General features: G+C 35.0%; 1 protein-coding gene across 1 annotated transcript; it reads left to right on the forward strand.

Annotated features, from left to right (window-relative positions):
* The first annotated feature begins 268 nt into the window (after positions 1 to 268).
* TNFAIP6 (TNF alpha induced protein 6) lies at positions 269 to 14,105 on the forward strand. The gene is made up of 6 exons (XM_037849425.1): positions 269 to 427; positions 4,374 to 4,511; positions 5,945 to 6,106; positions 9,517 to 9,745; positions 10,447 to 10,487; positions 13,789 to 14,105. The coding sequence occupies exons 1-6, from the start codon at positions 334 to 336 to the stop codon at positions 13,956 to 13,958; spliced, it is 834 nt and encodes a 277-aa protein (XP_037705353.1). The 5' UTR covers positions 269 to 333; the 3' UTR covers positions 13,959 to 14,105.
* The last annotated feature ends 11,213 nt before the right edge of the window (positions 14,106 to 25,318 follow it).

The following is a 25,318-nucleotide window of genomic DNA, read 5'->3' on the forward strand; positions in this document are numbered from 1 at the left end:
GTTACAAACCCTTCCTAATAAAGAACTGTTTGTAACAGACAGAATAATTGAACTCCTTTCAGTGTAAGTAAATTTGAAAATGTAGATGATCATTCTATACCCTTACTTTTGGTTGCCAATGCAAATGAGTCAGAGGATTTGCTTCAGACACTGAGTTAATTGTGTAACTCTACAGGGGAAAATGCCATTGGAGAGTACTTGCTGACCTCACACTTGAAAAAAACTATTTAAAAGATGTGGAAACCAGATGTTTCAGGCACATTTCAGCTGCTGCTCTGAGAATTTATCCTGAGCAGCCCCTGATAGACTGCTACTTCTCTACAACTGACGGACATGATCATCTTAGTTTACTTGTTTTTCTTGCTGTGGGAAGAGACCCATGGATGGGGATACAAAAACGGAATTTTTCATAACTCCATATGGCTTGGTAAGAAACTTCATTCATTAGCTTCTTGTTGGGAATGTTAATTCTTTCAAATCATGGAGAAATGTATCAAAGTAGTCTATTTTTCAGTTCTCTTGAAGGCTGAGTTTCTAAAGAAAATGATTGGGAAAGACTGTGATCTGAATGCGTATAACATTTAAACAAAAGTGTTCCTGCTTTCTAAAATTTAAAAATAGCTTTTTTAAAAAGTGACTTTGCTCAGTAGAAAATAGTAGTTAATATTTGTATTCAATTTGAAAATGCATTTTAAATCTTTTAATGCAGAGGTGGGGGTGTAGTGAGATGTAATTCTTTGTCAAAAAATAAATCCACTAATATGTTCTCTTGTTTTAATTTCAATGCATTTGCAGCCAGATTTCAGAATCATAAGAAATAAATTAAAATATACAAAAAATTTATAATCACTGCTCTATGTACTTTGACCTGTATTGTATATTATGGTTTTTCCATAGAACTTTCAAATATTTTGACAAAACCAGCTTGCAATACCAGAAAAAAATGAAAAAGGTTTGTATTTCTGAATGCATTCTTACCACTTGCATTCCTTTTGTCCGAGTTATCCATTTAAATACTTTTCTAACCATTTGGTTAGACAAGGACAGTTTTGTGTTTTGTTTTGTCAAATGTAAGTAATGACATAGGAGCTGTGAAGATAAACAATAGACCAAAAAAGGCAAATTAAAGAAAACCCAAAACACTTCTCATACTCAAAACAATGCTTTAATTCTAATGATACAAATTATTATTGCTTTGTTCCCATTATTGTGTCTAATAGTAAACATTTTTTAATTGCTTGAGAAGAAAATTGACAGATTTCTGCCAAGAAATAACGAGAAAGCAAAAATTAACCTGATCTTGGTTGTACGCTTGCTAAGCAGTACTCAGTTGTGGAAGATTTTCCCTTTCAGCATGTTCCTCTCTGGTAAGAACTGCAGCCAGGCAGATTTCATTAAAAAGTCAGAGTTGTAATGCACAGCCTTGCTGCCTCTTTTTTCAGCTTGAACCAATGAACTAGTTTCATGATGAACAGTGTAATCTGTTTGGCCAAGATAGGTTCTGGGATTTACTACAGGATGGAGCAAATCTCTATGTCTATTTTTATTACGTATTTGTCAGAAATGAATACATATTTGTCAGAAATGAAAAAAAAAAAAAAAAAAAAAAAAACTTGTCATCAATTAAACCCAGATGGATAAATTTTGAAATGTTGTCAAACTCTCTAATGTTCCAATATTTAGAGCTTTTTTTTTGAAGTAATGCTGTATATTACATAAAATATAATCCTACATATACAATAGCCCCAGGGATATGGAAGCACAAACCCAACTCTTTGTTAATAGTATGCTGCAAATCTGAGTCTCAAGATAATTGCAGATTGCTTCAATCAGGGACAAATTATTGGCCAGTCAGCCCAACACAAATTATTTACAGTTGGTTGGATCATTACAACATTAGATACCATTTAGAGAGGAAAGAGAGTAGTATTAGAAGGCAAAAATCTGTTAGCAACTACCAAGAACAAGTCTCTAGGTCCCAGTTTCCTCACTGGTAAAATGAGAAGGTAAAGAAGGGGATCCCTAAGGTTTATTTTATCTCTAACATCCTCTAATTCCTTAGAATAGTGGAAAAAAAAAAAAAAAAACTTGAAGAGATTTCAGCCCATTGATGTGAATTATGAAAATTGAAAATGGCCATATAAGCAATTTTTTTCGGCCATTTTATTGAGTCTGAAAAAGGAGAAAGGAAAGGAAAAGTACTGAATCTTGAGCCCTCCTAGGGTCCAGAAGCTATGCTTGTAAGTTTTGGCATTTTGTTTATTTCTAAAGATAACCATTATTCCCATTTGATGGATGAGAAAACTAAGGGTTAGGCAGTGAGTTATAAAAGATCACACAACTTGTTCATAGTAGAAATAGGACTAGAAACGAGATCCAGCATGCCACTCCAGTCACTTACCAAAAGGGATATATATATATATGTATCCCTTTTTAAGTATATATGAAGCAGATTCTCATTTTTAATGAACAAGTGACAATATATTGACTACAAAAATTAATAAACTATTATTTCTTCTAAAAGGTAAAACTTTAAAAATTAGGATTCATTGTAGAAAGCCCGTCTTAATTGTTTACAATTCTGAATTGAGGAATTCTTTAAAATAAATGCTTTGTTTAAAATTGTCAAGTACATATAGCAAGAGTTAAAAAGACAAGATACCTGGAAGTTTGGTGCTCTTAGAGGACCAATGTGGAATATTTGTATTATTTAATAAATTAAATAGAAAATTATAACAAATTTTTGCTGTTTTAATTACTATCTTATTACTAGGCAAGTATCAAAAGTTACCAAAAATTAAGGAGAATTTCTGAGAGGAAAACAAAAAAATATTTTTAAACTCTCTTTTTTTTTTTCTTGCAAACATCATATTTCAATTTTGGAGTAAAATACCAATTAAATATTAGTTTGAGAGACCTTGACATATATTAAAATAACTCATACAAACCTTTTTTTTTTTCAAATGAAGCCCTCTTAGTCTATATTCTTTGGGAATAGATACAGTTTTAACATTTCTAATAATTAACAACAATCTCTATTACAATGTATATGTAAGTTAAACATGCCTCCTTTCTCTATTTAAAGCCATAGTTTTCTCTACTTCAAGACAAAGATACTTGTATTGACCACTAGTGTTCAAGTTTCTTGAGGACAGGACTTGATCCACAGTACCTAGCAAAGTATCTCATGGTATTTTCTCAAAAGAAACCAAACTGGAAACTAGTGAAACTAGTTAATGAAGCTTTACCATATTAAGGACATTTGGACAATAGGTGACTTTCAAAGGGGAAAACGACTTGACTGGTTATGACTTGATACACCTGGTGTTCCCTGACTTATGCACATCAAATTGACTAATGTATTATCACTATGTAAATGACGGGCCTTTACCATGTAATGTATAAGAGCAGGACCCCTTGGAGGGAACGTCAGCTTGGAGAGAACAAGGAATTATATTCCTACTATTGCTGAATTCATGTCTTGCTGCATGTCAAGGAGTGTGTGTTTTCATTGGAAATGGTCTTAATGGTGGTTGATTGTACAGGCCAGGGTATAAGATGCAATCTTAATCTGGAAGATTGCACAGAACTTTTAGAACTCACCATTAAGAGCTAATATTATCATTATTGTCCTAGGAATCTTTTCACACTGTTTCTAAGGCAAAATGCATTCCAAACTCAAAACAATCAATTTAAACAATGATCTAGTGGAAGACAACTTGTATGACTTAATATACCTAAAATATGTTGGGAACAACATGTGAACTAAAAAAGACAAACCAGATAAAGAACTTAGTAAAGTGTGCCCAGCTTTTTCTCTTTAATTCTGGGTTTGTTTATTTTGGATTCCTTCAAACCTTTCCTCAGTTTTCAATTTGTTTACTAAATTCTTGATTATACTGCATTAGTCATTTCCCTCAAATGGATAGTTTGCCTTATTTTTTCCATCATTGTGAGTCTACATAATGGATCATTGCTTTCTTTTGCCTTCACCTACTTTTTTCTCTTATTGCTTATCTTTCCAAGTTTTTTTATAATTAATTAAAGCCAAAAGAAAGCCAAAACATTACCATTTTTGGATAGCATAGAAATACAATGTTGTATTAAAATTTTTTTCTTTCAGACTGTCAGTTCAGAAACATAATTTCACCTTAAGTTTCTCTCAATGGCACCAAATTCCCATCAAATTCCCCTTATTCATAGTTTTTTCCAAGTCTTTCTAACAATGAAAACTTAGCCACCCAAAGCAGCTGTCCCAGAAAATCCATTGGCAGCAATACTAGCTGATGTAATCTTCTAGCCGAGGTCACAGATTTTCCCTTGTTCCATAAGGATGGGTAATAGTGAATTTATGGCATTTTGTGATTTCACAGAACAAGCAGCAGGCGTGTACCACAGAGAAGCACGGTCTGGCAAATATAAGCTCACCTATGCCGAAGCGAAGGCGGTGTGTGAATTTGAAGGTGGCCACCTCGCCACCTACAAGCAGCTAGAGGCAGCCAGAAAAATCGGTATGTGATTTGACAATGATTTTTCTTTTTTTTTTTTTTTAACTGTTGGGGGAAAAGAAATTCCACTTTTCCTTAACCCGTTAATAATATTTCTTCCAGCCCCTCCTGATAGTTTTCTAAGCCCCTCTGACATCTCGGCTCTCAGGCTTCTCCTATCTTCTCTGCCAGGGCTGGCGAAAAGTTCCCAGGAGTATGAGCAATTTATTTTGAATCACCACACCCATGGTGAGGTAAAAAATAAAATAAAATAAAAGTTTTAAGAATATTTAAACCTCATTACATTTTGAAGCCCTGCTAGTCATTTTTAATATTGTTCTCCCTCTTCCTGACTTCCTCAGCTATTAAATGACACCATTATGTTGTCTTACGAGGAAATGTATGTACTAAATTTGTAAGAGGAATATTTAATTTCGTCGTTTAAAAAAAATTTTTTTAAACATTAAATGGGAGAATACATTTGTACTTTAGGAGCAAAAGATATGAGCAAAATCGTTGTAAGATGGCAGAAGAAAGAAACTAGGAAGATGATGGCAGGAGACCTGGGGAAAAAAACAAGTAATTAAGTGGTGCTATTTGCTTCTTTACATAAAAATGGCCCCCTACCATTTCTCCTGGACTTTACAAAAATCCAAAAGGCCATCCTCATTTGGATTCTCGCCTCCACTGAGGAAACCCGTTTGCTGACAGGAAAATACTTCAGCAAAGCTTATGCTGTTATTATACATCATCCAAGACAAAAATAAAGGTGATCCCGGAAGCGCCCAGACTCGCCCACCTGCTGGGACGCCTGCTCAGACTTGCTTGTAGCGGGACTCGTGTGAAGCAGGAGCTGGAAGGATGGCTCCAAAGACCTTAGATCCTGGACCACTAGTAAAACCACTCTTGGACAGCATGGATATATAAAAATAGCTTCCTAAATTGTGCAAGGAAACAGAGCTGAGGATTTGTTTGAAATTTATGTTTTTTCCTTATACAGAAATTTCAAAATATTAGCAATATCTTAACTGATCCTGAAACTCAACCTTTAATAACTGTTTGAAAATATTTTTTTTCAGAATTGATGATAATTTCTGAAATTGTCTTCTGGAGCTAGGTTGGCTATTTATGAAAAGAAGCCCACTCTGAACTTGGGTTATTTTCACAACTACAGTGTCATGATTCCTATTCCATTTGTGCCTTTTTTCTTTTCCCAAGGCATTTTCTAGTAAAAATAAGAAGTTATATTTTATATGTATACAAACTTACTTTTTCTTCCTTCCCTCTTTTCTTTGCCTTTTTTTTTTCTTAAAGAAAACAGCTGTTTTTCCTTTTACATAAACTGGATTTAAGCATTTGAGAAACTGTCCCTGTTGAAAGGAGCCATCCTTGTTAAATGACTTGCTCAGCTGAGTGCCTTTACTAGTTAAGCCCATAACCCTTTCTTCCCCTTGCAGGATTCCATGTCTGTGCTGCGGGATGGATGGCCAAGGGTAGAGTTGGCTACCCCATTGTGAAGCCAGGGTCCAACTGTGGATTTGGAAAAACTGGCATTATTGATTATGGAGTCCGTCTCAATAGGAGTGAAAGATGGGATGCCTACTGCTATAACCCTCACGGTTTGTTAAAAAGAATTATAAGTCTTGCCAAAATAGTTACGTGCTAGCTGCTAAGACGTTGTTAAAAGAAATAGCTGCTTGTTTCAGAGAGAATACAATTTGGTAATGAAAACTATTAATAGTAGCTACCATTCAGGGAGTGACTACACTGTGCCAGATATTGAATTATGTTCCTTCATCTGCACTCTCACTTATTGCCCACAAGAATGCTAAGGAGCTATTGTTATATACCCATTTTAGAAATCATGAAATTGAGATTTAAAGAGGTTAAGTAACTTACCCAAAGTCAGACAGCCAATAATTAGCAGGCAGGTCTGATAGAGAATTTAGGTCTTTTCTGTCCGAGGGAAAGTTCTCAGCCATGAAGAGGGAAAAAAAAGGCTATAAAATAGTTGTAGCTAATTCGCTTAAACAATGCCAACTGTTTAAAATTATCCCCTTGATAGAATGGCAAAAGGGAGACAAAGATAAAATAAATAAATTCTTTCCCTAATTTCTTTTTTTATTCATATTTTTCCATGGCTGCTTGCAGCTAGGAAATATTTGAGGAGAAAAATTAACTCACTGTAATTACTATAAAGAGTTATTCTTTGTTCATGCTTTTGGAGAAAAAAAAATGGACTAAGTTCATTTGGATACATTATACCCAGAACAATGTTACAAAGTGTTAAATGTCTTACAAAATTCTTCCAGTATCTATTAACCATAAACATCCTCAGATGGTGTCTCATTTGATCTACCCTATAATAAATTCCATAACATAACCATTCTATGTAGAGTTATAGTGAAATTCTACCATAGTACTATAGAATCTATTTAATGATTCAAGCATTGGAGAATGGTTTCTCACGTCTGTAACTAACTTATGTCTCAAAATAATATGTATACAAAGTAGAAATGAATTTTGCCTAGTGCTGCCATCTACCCATACTTCATACAAAATGTAAATAAATACTTAGAATGCATTTATATAGGACCATAACTTTCAAATCACTTTGACCTATTTTCAGTTTATTTAGTCCTATATCTCATTGTTACTAATACATATATCTTCTTTTCCCTTCATTCTTTCTCCTTTCCTTTTTCTTCAATATATCTGTATAGCCAACTCTTTTTATTCTCAAGAGTAATTTTTATTTCCAAATATAGTCTCTGATTCTTCTTTCATTTGATAAACTTTAGGATCTTTGAGCTCCTCCTAGTTCATCATTTTCATAGGTCAAAGTCTAGGGAAGATGCTACTGGAAGGATTCATGGAGCATTTCATTGCCTTTTTATCAGAATACCCCCATAAATTTTTATAAGCGATTTTCTTTTCTCAGAAAGGCAGAATACTTTTTACTCTGGGAGTATGTGTACAGAATCCTGAGAGGTTGGCCCTTACCCATTCTCTGTATCAGGCTTACTTTTGGATTTAGTGGTATCCTGGTTATTTAGATGTGGTTAACCTGCAGGAGATGAGGACTGCCTGAATTGGCATTAGGATAAGAACAGCACAATGAAAAATAATTGGAATGAAAATATCATAACTGTATCAGAAAAATAAAGCAATCAATACTACTTAATTTCACTTTGTAAGAGCTAATTGAAGGAAGAATAAGTTCATTAATTAAGAAGTGTTTAGAAGTAGTCTTCCTCATTTCAAGTTCTGAATGTATTACATGACAACAACTGCCTTTATGTATGAATATTTTTTAACCAATTAACACTCATCAGATACCTACTCAGTTTTGGAATCTGTCATTTTCTAAACAAGCAGGAGATGAGGCTATAACCATACAGGACAGAAAATATGGGGTTGAATGGGTATAGCTGAATAGGTGACCAAACTAGTTCAATATTTATATTTTCTTCCTAATTAATGATATATACAACAAAGATATGAGGCTATGGGACAGAACCAGTCACTCCAAAAACTGGCATTGCACGTGTTTATGTATACAATATTTAATTATACAATAAGGCTAGTTTGCATTTGCATCCACCTTTGAGTTTATCTTCTAAACCTGTGTGGTAGATAATAGGAGAGGCAAGCTTATTTCTATTTTACCAAGGAAGAAAGTGAGGTGGAGAAAGTTGTCACAGAGCTCAGAGTAGATCTTCTTTCATCCCTCCCTAGCTTTTCTAAGAGCCTGTCTGCCTTGAGGAGAGAAGCTTCCTTAACGTCTGTGGCATTAAGGATTCTAATACAATTTCTTAAAATGGCTATTTTAAAAGAGAATGTTGTTGGGAAAAGTCTCTGAAATGTATCTTCAAATGAATCACCACCACTACCACATAGCTTATTTTTGAGTTTTCAGGTGCTATGTTTTTTCCAGACACTAGCCACTTACTTACCTGATGTGGAATTAAATGAACCAGATTTCCCTCTAGTTTTTATTTGCAAACCACTGGTTCTGGCAGAGGGCCTTCCACCCCCACATCTCATGACAAGATGCAGGGCAAGACTGAAATCTGTAAAATGATGAATAACTTAGAAAAAATAAGCATGAATATCTCCACCAAATCCTGAAATATTAGAATTAGAGTATAAAAGCTAGTGACAGGGAGTACAGAATGATTATGTTATTCCTTTTAAATGGATTCAAATGACCTTCAAGGTCCCTTTGATCCTGAAATTCTACAATGATTTCCAAACGGAATTTATGGGACTCATTTTTTTCTAAAAGTGTTTGCACCCCTTGAAGACACAGTGATGACATCACTGGACAAAATCCCTGCCACCTTGAGCTGTTGGTGGCATGGATGTATATATTTGAGAAATTGCCTAGAACTGTACTGAGAAATTGTATAAGACCTGTGCATTTTAAATTATGATTTAAAAAACAAAGGGAACATTTCTTGAACTTGATAACTGTACTACATAAGTGAATATCCTTGCTCATAGGAAATGCACATGGTAGTATTGTGTTCAAGGAGCATGATGTATACAACCAACACTCGTGTTCAGAAAATGGATTGATAAATGAACAGATAGAATCATATGGCAAACATGGCAAAATGTTAAAGTGGTGGATCTGGGTATCTAGGAGGTAGGGGTATGTTGGAGCTCTTTATGGGGTTTGTGTTATTTTTGCAACTGTCCTGTACATTTAAAAGTATTTCAAAATAAAAAGTTAAAAATCAAAAACCACAAAATATAAAAATATAAGCAGAAGCACAACTAATTAAATTTTATCTTTTTAAAAAATTCACGGACAGTCTGTGTTCCTTTTAGAAAATTTAGAACAATTGATGAAAAAAGCACATTTATTCTTTAGCTGTAAGTATGCATTATTTGGTCTAAATGTGGTATACTGGGCTATTTCTTTAATGTTTCATAAAAAGCAATAAATAGATATACACTAAGAAGTTAATCTGATTTAAAAATAGGGATTTTTTTTCTAATGCTCTTTTTTCCTCCATTTCAGCAAAGGAATGTGGTGGTGTCTTCACAGATCCAAAGCGAATTTTTAAATCTCCAGGCTTCCCAAATGAGTATGATGATAATCAAATCTGCTACTGGCACATTAGACTCACATATGGTCAGCGGATTCACCTGAGTTTTTTGGACTTTGACCTTGAAGATGACCCAGCTTGTTTGGCTGACTATGTTGAAATATACGACAGTTATGATGATATTCATGGCTTTGTGGGAAGGTAGGTGTTGGTTCCCCATACAGGAAGTGAAATGAGCTCCTGTATTTTGTATGATGTTTCTTTAATTCCACCCCCCCACGGTCCTTACAATATTGATTTTCCAGTATTCTACATTTCTGCAACATTCCCCACCCCCACCCCCAGAATGGATTTTTAGAAATTGATTTTAAAATCCCTTACTTTTACGTGAGTTCCTTTTTAGAAATTGATTTTAAAATCCCTACTTTTACATGAGTTCCTTCCAAGTCATGATTCAAATAAAAATCATTAAACCTGTAAGGGTCAATATAAATTTTCCACATTAAAATCAACCCACCCTAGAATTCAAAATATTAATTCTACCAACCATACACCCATTAATCTTTATTTATTAAGAGAACTGTATGGAAATTAATCAGGAACAATTTTTTAATTTTTCCAAGTAGATTCAATTTATGCATAAATAATTTTGTAGCTTATACAAAGGAGAAATGCTGCATATCCTTAAAAATTCATTAATATTGTGAGTTTATTTCAAATAACAAACATTGTTGTAACCCCTCTTCTCCCTTACAAATGTAAGTAATGAAATTTTTTAAAATAATAGAAAAATTAGCCATTACTTAAGGGAAATAAAGTATTTTAATTATTGGTAAGGCCCACTTGGAATAGCTATATATCATTCATTCATGTGATCTTTCTTTTTTTTAAATTGCTTTTAGATACTGTGGAGATGAGCTTCCAGAAGACATCATTAGTACAGGTAAGGAATGCTCTATTCTGAGGAGTAAAATTATGATTTGCTTTCTTACAGTGTACTTGGAAGTGAATGCCAGTAGTTATCATTACTCACTTTTTAAAAGTTGAGAGAACTGAAGTTCAATGAGGCTTCTTAGCTTGTCCAACACACAGAAGTGTCTATTTATACTTAAAGAAAGACTTAACACAAATGCCTTGCACTAATTCCTTATTTTCTCAGGACTTGCACTCTGAGACAATCTCAACTCTGCAAATTCAGAAACGTTGTGGTAGCTTATGATGTCCAGAAACTGTAGACACAAAATGGCCAAAAATTTTAATTGATAAAAGATTGAATACATAGTTGTTTAAAAAATACATTGTCACTAAAAAAATTATATTGTTTTTATTACATTTTTATCTTAGTATAACATTCCTCAAAGAGTGCTCTGAGGAAGGCATTTCTGTGAGATGTTTTAATGGGCATAACATAAGAAAAGGAGGTCTAAGGTCAAATAAATTTGGGAAACATTAGGTTAAACATTGTTAAACAGGTTTCTTTATTGGACAACTTCACTGAGCTTTTAATATGCTAATTAGGCACTGTAAATCTCAAATCCTAGATACAATAGGTAATGTTTTCCAAAGCTTTTTCCCCCTGCAAATTATTTTGTGGGACTTTGTTCTATGAAATATGCCTCAAGAAATGTCTTTGTAGTTTTATAAATTTATCACAATAAGCGATACCACTTTTTCTTAAATAAAAATTTTATTGTGACATGACATAAAATTTTCCATTTTTCACCACTTTCAAGTATAGAATTCAGTAATGTTAATTACCTTCACAGTGATAATACCATTCTCTAATTTATCCCAAATTGCTGTTTTTCTTGCTAACAACCTTAACTTTCTTAGATGTCTTCATTTTCCTCTTTTCATTTCTATCACCAGCACCAGGGGTTGGCCTTATGCTCTATTTTTCCTTCAAGTCATAAAATTATCACAATGCCTCTGCAACTAAAATCAATGATGCCACCTTGAGTTGCAATTTCTAAGTTAAGACAGATACTATGAGCTAAATTACTCCCACAAACCAGCTTTGCAGTGCACTCAGTTCTAATTTATGCCTCAGTCATTACTGACAAGAGATGAAACTTCCCTTTCAATCCTTGAATGATTCATGCTTAAAATTTATTAATTCTTTGCTCCCTAGGAAGGGTAACATTAAACCTTTTGTTTATATTTTATTCTTTTCTTGATCATATTTTATGTTAACAGAAAGTAGAGAGAAGATATAAGCTATAGGAGGTAGTAGGGGAATGAGAATCCTATTTTTTAAAAAAGCGTGGGGAGAGGAGTTGTCAAAAGGAAGCCTTAAAACTTGATATTCTTCTTGTTTTGTCTAGAACAGACAAAACTAGCTTCAAGTGTAATCAAATCAGTGTTTTCCTTGCGCAACTTCAAGAAACGATAGTAAATTAATTAAATAACTCACATGGTTTATTATCCAAAGAGAAACACATCAACAAATACAAAAGGATATAGTTGACCACAAAAGCCAAAGATTTAGCAAAACAGCAGGAAGAGAAAATGCATTCAGAGGAATAAAAACAAAAGAGGATTGTAAAATACTTTTACCATATAATCCTATCAGTCAAGCATAAGCCTGTTTAACATTCGGATCTAATTTTCTTTTTAAATCTGTGCTTACTCCAAGATATTTATATTTTTAAAAAATAATAAAAGAAAATGAACAAACTAAAAACTACCCATAACCCCATCATTTAAAAAAGGTATATAAAGTAACCATATGCCCACTCTTCTCAACCCAGAAAAGCATCTGCTACCTGTAGTTAGAGTCCTTCCAGGTGCTTTCCTATATTCATGTGTTATATGCATGGACACCACGGGCATATTTCCTCCAAGTCACAATATGATGTTTAGATCATTATATTTCTTTTTTTACTGACAGCCTAAAAGGTCACCAGATGAATGTACCATAATTTAGTATGTACCAATATTTAACATCCTGAGGATGGTTGTTCCTGATTTTTCTTTTTCTTCAGTGTTTCAGTGAGCAGTTTTTAAACTTCTACCTTTACATTAGTGCTATTTTTAAAAAAATACACTAGAGTCCTAGAATTGAGATTTTGGGGTTACAAGGGATGCACATTTTAAATGATAGATGTTACCAAATTACCACAAGCCCTGTAGTGTCAATTTGCATTTTAACCAGCTGACTATTCAGTGCAAAAGCAAAAAAAAAAAGTCTCATTGTTGGTCTAATTTACATTCCTTTTTAGTGTTTTTGAGCACTTTTTTATATGGTTATTGGCCCTTTCTACTACTGCTGGTTTCCTATTTATATTCCTTACATATTCTTCTTTAGAAGTCTTTGTCTTTTCTTTTTGATATCTAACAGATCTTTGTATATTAGGGCTAGTAATTCCCTATTTTCTCAGTCTGTCTCTTACTCTATAGTTTTGTTTTTGGCTTTTTTTTTAACCATGAAAAAAAGGTTTTTTTTCTTTTTTTTTTTTTTTAATTTAGACAAATCCTCCAAGTATGAGGAAAACACAGTAGATAAGAGCATGAATTCTAGAGCCACACTGCCTGGGACAAACCCAGGCTCAGTCATTCTAGCTCTGCCTTGGGCAAGTTACTTAGGCTCTCTGTGCATCGGCTTCACATCTACAAAACAAGAATTTTAGTAGACTCTGCACCATAGTGTTGCTGTGGAGATTAAATGAGTTAACAGATGAAAGGCGCTTAAAGCTGTGCTTGGCAAACATTAGTATTCAATTTATGTAAGGTTTTTTTTTTATTTTTTTAGATATGAATCTGGATTTGGGGTCTGATTAAGAAGCCCTTTCCGTCCTGAATAAGATAAAAATATTTCTATATTTTGTTGTATATAATAAAGTTTTTCCTTTTTATTTTTATGACATTTCAATCTTTAATGCAAGTAAAATGCATTTAGATAGTCTGTGTAAAGTGAGGATCTAGTTTTATCTCTTACAAATGGAAAATTTGTTACCCTGACATCATTTAGTCCACTGGGTTGACCTGCCTGCCATCCTCCTGTAGTTCTGCAGATTCTCCTAGAAAGACTTCCTATTCAAACAGAATAGACAAAAGATCCTGTAAGAGAGATGAGGCACTGAGGGGAAAAAAAAAAAAGCACTCTGCCCTTCTCCACTCAGCAATGAAACCACAGCCTCTTCAGCTTGAGAACCCAGTTCTGAATTCCAGGAGACTTGCTTATGAATTCCAATATTCTCCTATGAGAATGATGAGTCTGAATTTCTTTGTTCTTTTGCCCCCAGGAAATGTCATGACTTTGAAGTTTCTAAGTGATGCTTCAGTGACAGCAGGAGGTTTCCAAATCAAATATGTTGCCATCGATCCTGACTCCAAATCAAATCAGGGAAAAAATATAAGTACTACTGTTACTGGAAATAAAAACTTTTTAGCTGGAAGATTTAGCCATTTGTAAAACAAAAAGGAATTTCAGAATATAAAGTGTTTATGTTTGAATCTTTTGGAACCCCTTTCATCTCATTTTTATACTATTATCATCATTTTTATTATTAACATTTATTTATTTTTCTAAATGTGAAAGCAATGCCTGATAATTTTGGAAAATTTAGAAAATACAGAAAACTTTAAATGAGAAAAAAAAAATCTTTTATAATCCCACTTACAAGGATAACAATCATTAACATTTTTATATATTTTCTTACTCATTTTTCTATTTGTGATATATGTATATATGTAATTATATGTATTGATATTTGAAATTTTGGAATTCTGCTCTATGTCAGTTTTATAACCTGTTTTTTGTCTTTTTCATCTTGAACTTTATGGCATTTTCCCATTCATTGAGTATTTTATAAAAATAGATTTTGAACAATTGTATAATAGTCCATGGTATGATTGTTCCATGCTTTATTTAAGCCTCTCTTTTTATTGTTGGTGTTTTAGGTTGTTTTCATAAATATTGCTGTAATACACATCCTTGTACATATCTATTTGTGCAGTTCTCTAATTATTTGGGATAGCATCCTAGAAGTAGAATTATTGGTTCAGATGTTAATTAAAATAGAATTTTCCTTTCTGATGAACAAAAGTGACACTTCATTATGGTTTGAATTTTCATTTATTAGTGAGATTAGCCTCAGTTTATCTATGTTTTAATTAATTCTATTTCTTTTGTCAATTGTTTTTTCATGACTTTCACTCATTTTTCTACTACTATAACTTCCTCTCTTATTGGTTTGTAAGAAATCATTATATTAGGTATATAATTCCATGTCTGTCATATATGTTACAATTTAATTTTAAGGTTATAGTCTGCATTTTATATTTATGGCATTTTTTTACTGTACAAAAGTTTGAAATTCATGTGCTATCATATTTATTGATCTTTGCTGAGATCCCTCTTCTTGTTTTAATGTTAGGATGAATATTCCAATTATGAGATTTGCAATTTATTCATCTTCATTTTATTATTGTTGTTTTACGGCTTTGCCTTTATAGGCAGGATAAGTCACAACTGTCACTCTGTATATGTGGGGCAGTGATGACCATCCAATTAAAGTCAACAAGAATTCATATGCCATCATTATTCTAGGCACTTGAGAAACACCAGTGAACAAAATGAACAAAAATCACTAGGCTTGAGATTATGTTCCAGTGCAGGGATACATACAATAACTGATAAACCTGACAAATTAGTAAGCCACATGTTAGAAATAGGTTAGAAGGTTTCACATATTAAATTACAAATGGAATTGAGTGTAGAATAAAGAAAATTGGGGGGAAAAAAAAAAGGACTGAGGACTGTGCCTGGAAGAACAACCAGCAGAGAAGGCTGAGAAGGAACAAAAGGTAAATTAGAAGAAAAAGCACTTGGCCTCATATAAGCTAAGTGGAAAACATTCCCTGGAGGAAGGAGTAATCGAGTGTGTTAAATGCTGCCAGCAGTTAAATGCTGCCAGCAGCTCAAAGAAGTTGAGTATTAAGAATCATTAGGTTTAGCAACCTGAAGATCATTGGTGATACCACTGACCAGGGTTATCAGTGGGATGGAGGGGCAAAGGCCTGCCCAGCCTTAAGTGTGTTGAAAAGTGGACTGGAGGAGAGGAATGGAAGGCAGTGAGTTTGACTATCAAGGAAATGGTAGTTGTCCGGAGAAGTGGGTTGAAAGGTTCTCCGTTTCAAGATGGTTGATACAATAGCATGTGTTCTTCTGATCAGAATGAGTTTGAGAGAAGGAAGAGTGGCTGGGGCCATTTCCTTGTGTCCGTGTGGTAGTCCAGGAACATGCAGAGGCAGATGGCACACTCAAAAGAGGGAGGCGCAAGAGATTATTTACAGGACTTTATCAGGAAAGTAAAAAGACAACCTACACAATGGGAGAAAATATTTGGAAACTATATATCTAACAATGGATTAATATCCAAAATACATAAAGAAATCCTTCAACTTAACAACAAAGACAAACAAACCAATTTAAAAATGAACAAAAGACTTGAACAGACATTTCTCCAAAGAAGATATACAAAAGGCCAGAAAGCACATGAAAAGATGTTCAACATCACTAGCCATCAGGGAAATGCCAATCAAAACCACAATGAGGTACCATTTCACATCCATTAGAAGACCACTGTTAAAAAGAAGGAAAATAACAAGTGTTGGAGAAGATGTGGAGAAATAGGAACACATATTCATTGCTAGTGGCAATGTAAAATGGTGCAGCTGCTATGGGAGACAGCTTGGCAGTTCCTCAGAAAGTTAAATATAGAATTACCATATGACTAGGCAATCCCACTACCAGGAATATACCCAAAAGAATTGAAAGCAGGGATCCAAAGACATATTAGTACACCAGTATTCATAGTGGCATTATTCACAATTGCCAAAAGATGGAAGCAACCCAAGTGTCCATCAACCAATGAATGGATAAACAAAATGTGGTATATACCTACAATGGAATATTATTCAGCCATAAAAAGGAATGAAGTCCTGATACATGCGACGATATGGATGAACCTTGAAGGCATCATGTTGAGTGAAATAAGCCAGTGAGATAATCTCACTGTTTTGAAACAATTAGAATAAGCAAACTCAGAGTCAGAATCTAGACTATAGGTTACCGGGGATGGAGTAGAGATAGGGAATGGGAAATTAAGGCTTAAAGTATACAGGGTATAATGATAGAAATGTTTCTGTAATAGGATGATGGTTGTGATGGTGAGGTTCATGTGTCAACTTGACCAGGTGATGGTGCCCAGTTGTCTGGTCAAGCAAACAGTGGCCTAACCGTTACTGCAAGGACATAACATGGCTGGTTAATAAACCAAAAAGCTGGTTTATTAAATATCAGTCAATTGATTGCGTCTGTGGCTGATTACATCTACAATAAATTAAGGGAGTGTCTTGTGCAATGAGAGAATCCAATTGGTTGGATGTAATCCAACCAGTTGAAAACTTTTAAGGTAGAAGAGAGAACTTTCATTTCTTCTTTGGCCAGCCAACCTCTCCTGGGGAGTTCATCAAGGATCTTTATCAGAGTTGCCACCTTGCAACACACCCTGCAGGATTTGGACTTGTGCATCCCCACAGTTGCGTGAGACACTTTTATAAAATCTCGTATTTAAAGATACTTCCTGTTGGTTCTGTTTCCCTAGGGAACTTGGACTGATACAGTGGTGATGGTAGCACAACATTGTAAATGCAATTACATCACTGAAATATATTATCTGAATATGATTAAAAGAGAAAATTTTAGATTGAATACATGGTACCAGAATAAAAAATTAAAAAAAAAATCCATGGAAGTACACTACACAGTTAACACTAAATTAAACCATGGGCTTTAATTAATATTTAAAAATGTGCTAACAATTATAACATTCTAAATGTGATTAATCCCACTAATGGAATGCTAGGGAGGGGGTGGAATGGGAAGATTTAGGCTGTATATATGTTTCCACAATTGAGAAAAAAAAAAAAAGACAGTCTAAATAGATGACAGTTGAATGCCAAGGATGACCCTGGATGGGATATGAGGATGGTGGACAGGAGGCTCAAAGGGACACAGCTGAGACATAAGGAAAAGGAAATATAGAATGTAAGCTTTGTATCATTGTTGAATCTCTTCTACTTCTTAGCTGCGCTTAATGGGATTGCATAAAAGAATGTTCTTGTTCATGGGAAGTGTATATGTGAATTACAGTGTATGTTCAAGGATGTGTGCAGCTAGCTCTCATATGTTCAGAAGACAGAGTAACAGATGATGGATGATAGATAGGGAGGGAGGAAAGGAAGGAAAGAAATAGCAGTGTGACAACATGTTAAAGTTAGTGGTTTGGGGTATCGGGAGGGCGGTCAGGGAATTCTGGAGTTCTGTGTATGGGGTTTGTATTGTTTTTGCAACTGTTACTATAACTTTGAATTTATTTCAAAATAAAATGTAAAAAAAAAAATGTGCTAACACCCATTGTAACATGTTCCACACCAATACAAGGTGTTGGTGGTGGGGTGGTATATGGGAATCCTGTATTTTATTCATGATTGTTCTGTAAACCCAGAAATTCTCTAATAAAATAAAAAAATATATTTTAAAAAGAGAGAGATTACTTGCAGAGATGTGGCTGATTTAAGGGAAGCTCCAAGAGATGGTGAATCACTGTGTTCTCACCACAGCAGGAGAGCCATCTGAAGAGGTAAAAGCAGAGGCAGTTATCTGAACCTGGGGAGGCTGTGGGGAGGGGACTGAGGATAAACATCCCACTTACTACCTCCTGCCATCCTCCTTTGTCCTTCAGGTGCCTCCCATTGACTGAATCTAAGCAGAAGTCCAATTATAAGAAAACTAGTTGATACTTTCCTCAGAGGTCAACTCCAGGGCCCAGAGCAGGGAAGAGAAGGAAAAGATAGATCTGGAGGGGCAAAAGGAAAAACTCAGCATAGCACTTCTACAGGAGTGGTTCTTAACCCTCTTTTATGCCATGAATCTTTTGATAGGTGAAAAATATGGATGCTTCTCAGAATGATACTTTTAAATGCAAAAATTAGTAGGAGTACAAAGAAATCTAATTATATTGAAACAGTTATCAAATTATTTTTTAAATCAAATCTTTGACACATTAATGTGTGCTTCCTTAGTAATGCTACAAATACTACAATCTAGCAGCAGGTCTAGTAACTATCATTAATCTCAAAGTAGTGATACATGTGTGCAATATTCTGAGATATCTGCAAAAACTGTTTCATGATATAAAAATACCTATGATGTCTACTGATAAAAGCATAGGTACTGCTGAAACCACTGTGGTTTATTTCCTATATTCATAGAGAAGGAAATGCTAGATTTCAGTTAAAAGTCATCGGGAATAAAGATGCATTTCTCCGTTCATGATCACCAAACCCTTGGATTCGATCCACAGGCCCCTTAGGAGAAAGGCAGAGTGTGGGGACACAGAAATTGACAGGTGGAGAAATATGTGGTGGGAATCTGCAGGGGTTCTCTTCTGCTTGCTTTACATTTCTCAGTGAAGAAAGAATCAAATCATGAACCAAGAGTGAGGACAGAGAAACTGATGAAAGAGGATGGGGAAGAGGGGAGAAGGCATGAAATGGTCTGCTAGGAAAGTGGGAAAGTGAATGGCCAGGAAAATAAGTAAGTGATTACCAGGCAGCATGAAGGGCCCGTTTGAAGTCTGTGGTCATGGATTTAAGAGGAGACTGGTCAACCTAGCTATGTTTTCCTCCATCCAAGTTAAGGGGCACAAGGACAGGAACAGATTAAGGGAGGAGCTGGGTGAACTAGGGTTTGGGTTCTGTCAAGGGTATGAACAGAGAGGGGTAAAGGAGTAGGGGGTGAATGTAAGGGAGGGATTGTAATGGTCACTCAGGGAATTTAGTTTGATAAGGAGGTAAGGGAAGACATCAAGGAAATGAGGGACGGTAAAAAAGTGGTAGACTTGATGCGGTGAAGGTCCCACAGGACTCAAAAAATTGTGGAATCAGGGTTTGAGAGGGAATGCACTGGAGAGGTAGGACATTATGGTCCAGAAATAGCATTTTGAATAAAACCTTTTGTGATGGACAGAATAATGCCCCTCCCTCAAGATGTCTATGTCCTAAATCCTGGAACCTACGAATATGCTACCTTACATGGCAAAAGGGACTTGGCTGGTGTGATTAAATTAAGGACCTTGAGATGGGGAGATTATCTAGACTATACAGATAGGCCCAATGTAATCACAATTGTCCTTAAAAGTTGTTGGTTTCCTGTTGTGTGAATTGTACCTCAATAATAATAATAACAATGAAGTTTGAGGGAGGTAGAAGGAAAGAGTCAATGAAAGGGATGTGAAGACAGAAGTAGGGTCAGAAAGATGCAACATTATTGCCTTTGAGGATGGAGGAAAGGATCACAAGCCAAGAATTCAGGTGGCCTCTAGAAGCTGAAAAGGCAAGGAAACAGATTCCTAGAACCTCTAGAAGGAATGCTGCCCTGTCAACACCTTGGTTTTAGCCAGTTCTGGAACTGCAGAACTGTAAGATAAATTTGCATTGTTGTAAGCTACTAAGTGTGCAGTGATGCCAATTTGTTATGGCAGCCATAGAAAGAAAGCCATAGAAAGTCAGTCTTATGCAGATTTAGACTGAGAAATTAAAGTGCAATTCTTGATAATAAACCATAAGTGAGAAGAAGCAGTAAACAGAAAATAGCTACTTTTCTAAACTCAGAGAAATTAATTCAAATGAATACTATTTAAGGCCAATATAATGTTTCTATTTTTATGATTTCCTGCCTACATCTAACACTTTTTCACATCTGAGGCTGTAGGTTTTATGTGTCAACTTGGTTAAGCTTTAATACCCAGTTATTCAATCAAATGCTAATCCTGGTTTTGCTGTGAAGGTATTTACAGATGTGATTAACATCTACACCTCGTATTGCTGTGAAGGTATTTTACAGATGTGATTAACATCTATAATCAGTGGGCTTTAAAATTACCCTGAATAATCTGGATGGGCCTGATCCAATCATCTGGGAGGCCTTGAGAACAGAACTGAGGTTTTCTGAGGAAGAAATCTACCTGTGAACTGCAGGGTCACCTCCACCCAAGTTTCCAGTCTGCCCTTCCTAACAGCTTACCCTACAGGCTGGCCCCCACAATCACATTAACCAAATCTTTGTAATAAAGCTCTTATATGCATTTATATATATATCTATAACCTCATCTATACCTCCTACCTATTCTGTCTCTCCAGTGGAATCCTGACTGTTACAACTTCCTTGCTCTTTAATCTTTTTTTACTTTTTTTTTTTTTTGCTCTCTTTTTTTCACCTTCACAGGCTTCTTGATTTTTACCAAAATTACCATTTCTTTTGGTTCCCTTTAAATTTCTTGATGTAAAAGATTTAAGTAGGAAATAGGAGAATGTGTAAATTTGAAACGTATAATGTACTCTAGGATTGCAAGGTATATTATTATTGTTCTTATAAGATTTTCCTGAGAACCATATTCAGATGTATGAAATATTTGGAATGATATTAAGTGCCATCTATCAGCACTGTCTTAAGTTTCCCCTAGATTTCAATACTTTAGTGAGAATAGTGTTTACAGTGTTAAGATGTTATAATGACTTCTAGAGATTTGGCTGAATCATTTACAGACTATCATAACAAGGAATTAAATGGTGTAAGATCCATTATGATTGTATCCTAAAATTTATAAAAATAGTTGGAATGGAAGGGTCATAATATAGAGAAAAAAAATTTTTTAGTCAATTGCTAAATGACTGCATAGAATATATTCTTTTTTTTTTTTCAATGTTCAAAACAAATTTATTCCTTGCTCATATAAGGATAGGAGGGTGGGGGTGCAGAGGATAAGGAGAGGACAGGGGCTAAAGAAGGGAAGGCCTAGTCCTCACAGTTATTCAAGACCCAAACTGACTGAATCTTTGCTAAATTCAAGTGGCTTCCAAGGTCCAACTGGACATGCTGCCAAGCCAAGAGATAGAAGGGAATGGAAGATCGTGAGAAAAATTTAATGGGGCAGGCCAGTATTCCTACACCCATATTCCACTGCCCAAAACTTAGTCACATGTCTTCACAAAGATACAAAGAGGGGGTCTGGAAAACAAAAGTCCCTGGCTGGGCTGCCATAGCTGAACAACATATCTCAGGGAAGCAAGAATCTTTACTGGACATCTAGCAGCCTCTGCCACCCAGCCCCTTTCCCTTGCAAGCATCCAGCCTTAAGGAAATATGAGCCAGGCTTTAAAGGAAACATGTAGCTAATTACACAGATATTTTAATTGCTGAAACGAGTGCTGGAGCTAAAAATGACACCAGTGAACAACCAGGGAAAACAAAGTTATGGGACCCACCTAAGATTCCATCCAGGATGAGGAGAAAAGACTGAGATAGCAGGTTTACAGGAGCAGTCAGAAGCAAATTTTTAAGTGAAATAAGTAAAAATTTTATAACTTAACATTTACATAGCTTGATATTCCTTATTTGTTATGTTTAAAGCAAATGATAAATCTACTTTTCAAGGATGACAGCTTGCTTTTATTGAGGATATCTTCAAAGTTTTACTGCAATTTCAAAAATAGTAATGTCCCACACAACAGCACAAACACTTTGCTTTTTAAGGTGATTACTCTTAATGTAGAGGTGCTCATTTGCCTGCAATTACTATAAAGTAAAATTACTGCCTGTGACATCTCACAATTGACAAAGTTGGAGAGTCAAGATAAAAGCCATTTACATGACTTTTAGTTATACCTCTTTTAAGACTGTCTATGAAAAAATAAACTAACATATGATGCTGTGTACTGAAAGGAGAAAAGCAAAGCAAGAAAAGAATATTTTTAAACTTAATTTTCCTTATTCAATTTAGCAACATTGGCATATCTGTTTTTATTATTGTTTGTGTCCTAGCAACTATACTTTATCTGAATGTTTTCAATTTAACAGCTACTGAGATTTATTTATAGATTTTTCCCTATTGTTCTTTCTTTAATCACAGTTTATGTGTGGGTATGGGAGGTTGTTCCTTTTTTAAGCAATGTTTATTTTCAATTTAACATGATCTTTATAGCAATATTATTCTCTGAAAATAAAATACATGTACTGATGTTCATGTATGTATGTAGTTTGTTTAATATAACATTTGAGTTTAGATTTTTGGAAAAAACATTTTTTGAAAAGGAGGTTTTTTTAAGGAATGTGCTTTACAACCATTCTCCCTCAAAAACAATTTTTTCCTGGCTCTGTTATTGTGAAGTCAAATTGTTTTCATGACTTGTGTTGTTTTTTAGATTTCTAAAATATACCCACACTATTTCGTTCCTTTCTAAACAAATGCCCAAGAAAGAAAACCACAAGAAATCAGATCCCACAAAACCCAAATGTAGAAAAAGTTAACTCCCTAAAAGCACAGGCATTTGGGCCTCCACTGGGAGCCACATTTTTAAAAGTGTTTGTACAGTACAAAAAACAGTTTTTGAACATTTATTTCTGTCAAACAACTCTAAAGACCATTCTTTACTTAATCATAGTGATCCTCTTGATGCCAAAGGAAAAGCATGGCATTAGATCTAACTGAATCATGATGTTTATTTAAAAAAAACTTACATATACAATACAGCATACCCAAACAAATTTTTACCTTGCTTTCTGATGAAATTCTACCTCTATTAAAGTCAATATGGATCACTTACAATAAAGTCTTAAAATGACCTTTTTGTTTTTCTATTTTAAAATGCCAAGTATTTTAGCAGTCAACATTGTTCAAGTATAAACGAGAGCCATTTAAAATACCAGTGTATTGATGATGACCAAGGTTATAGCTTATTCTCACTCAGACGAAAAGCCAAGTCCTCCCTGGAGTAATGAAAATGTTCTATTTCTAAGTGGAATTCACTTGCTCTATTTTATGGGTAGTTTCTCCAAACTAACTGTGGTCTGTGTCTTTTCCCAATTCACTAAATATCTGCAAAGCTTTGGAAATATATTTTATTTATTGTAAAAAGACACTTAAGAATCTGAGAAAGTAAAAAGTGTTTGTTAAGCAGAATAATGTTTAAATGATCCCAGTAAAACATTAAACTCTTTATGTGGCTTTTTGATACAACACAGAAGGCCCATCATGATCTGGCTCCATTCACTTCCCGCTCTTATCTCATCTTCTATTCCACCTTCCTTCCCCTCCCCAACCATTATTTCCACTCCCCCACACTGCTCTCCTTGCTGTAGTCCACATGTCAGCACACTCCTGCCTCAGGGCCTTTTTTTTTTTTTAATCTATGGATTTTACTGAGATATATTCACATACCACATATTCTATCCAAATATATAACCAATGTCTCACAGTATCATCACTTAGTTGTGCAATCATCACACTCAATTTTAGACAATTTTCATTGCTCCAAAGAGAAAAATAACAGATACAAAAAAAGGAAAACCCAAAACATCTGATATCCCTTCTCCCCCTCTATTATTGACCCCTAGCAGTGGTGTGGTATACCTGTTACTGTTGATGAAAGAATATTAAGGTATTACTGTTAACTATAGTCCATAGCTTGCAATGGGTAATTTTTTCCATATACTACTCTATTACTAACTCTTTGTACAAGTGTCATACATTTGTAGTAGTTCATGCAAGAACTTACTCATATTTGTAGTGTTAATTGGTAGCACACATGACTTTAAACAACCCCTTTCAATCAAATTCACCTATAATATGGCACTCTTACTTATAACCCCAATAACGAGCTACCATCACCTCTATCCATTCCCATACATTTAAGTTCAACCTTGCCAACAATTCTGTACAGATTAGGTAACTGCTCCCCCTCCTCTAGCTTCTGTCTATCTCTGAGTCTCCTATATGCTGCATTTTAAGTCCCCGGCCTCAGGGCCTTTATCTATGCTGCACCCTCTGACTGTAATGCTCCTCCCTAGACATTCACATGGCTCGCCCTGGTGCTGCCTTCAGAACTTTACTCAAAAGTCACATTCTCAGCAAGTTCCTCCTGGGCCCTTTATTTCAACCTTCTTCTCCCTAAAATTTCATATCTCATTCCCTAATTTATTTTTATCCTTAGAACATCACTATTTAGCATACCATGTATTTTAATTATTTACCTTGTTTTGTCTCCTGCTAGAATGGAAACTCTATGAAAACAGTGGTTTTTACTTTTTTTTTTCATTACTGTCCCTGCAGGCCCTACAACAGAGCTGGTACATGGAAGATAGTCAAAAAAAAAAAAAAAAAAAAGGAAGACAGAATTACAATTAACTTTTATTTAGAAGGAAAAATGATATAGGAAATATAACTAGCTTAAAAATGATAACGCCAATGGAGAAAACAGTTAATGTCAAGTAACACAGAGAATGTATGCTTTCTATCTGTGTCAGTCAGGGTCCAGTCAGGAGTCAGAAAACAGACAGTAATATGACCTGTCATGGAGTGACAAGGGATTGGCTAATAAGAAGTATATCTATAAGGAGATATAAGGAGCAACCACTACCCCTAGGGCTGAGATAGAACATGCAAGGAAGAGCCCCTCAGGACTGGTGCCGCATTGGCAAAACTTGCTGGAAAGCACCCTGCCAGGGGAAGCTGTTCACATAGCCATGTCTCACTAGAGGCCCTCCATCACCAAATCTCAGGAGGTGAGTGCCAGGAGAAGCTGCTGGGTGCTCTCCCCACCACGGACTGCAAGGAACGGTGCTGGGAAGCCGAGTACACTGCAGCGACCTGCCAAGAAAGCACAACCAAACTGGGACAGAAAGACCCGTCCCTCTGGCTTTCCAGTGCC

Source organism: Choloepus didactylus, chromosome 9, assembly GCF_015220235.1.
Source record: "Choloepus didactylus isolate mChoDid1 chromosome 9, mChoDid1.pri, whole genome shotgun sequence".
NCBI classification, from domain to species: domain Eukaryota; kingdom Metazoa; phylum Chordata; class Mammalia; order Pilosa; family Megalonychidae; genus Choloepus; species Choloepus didactylus.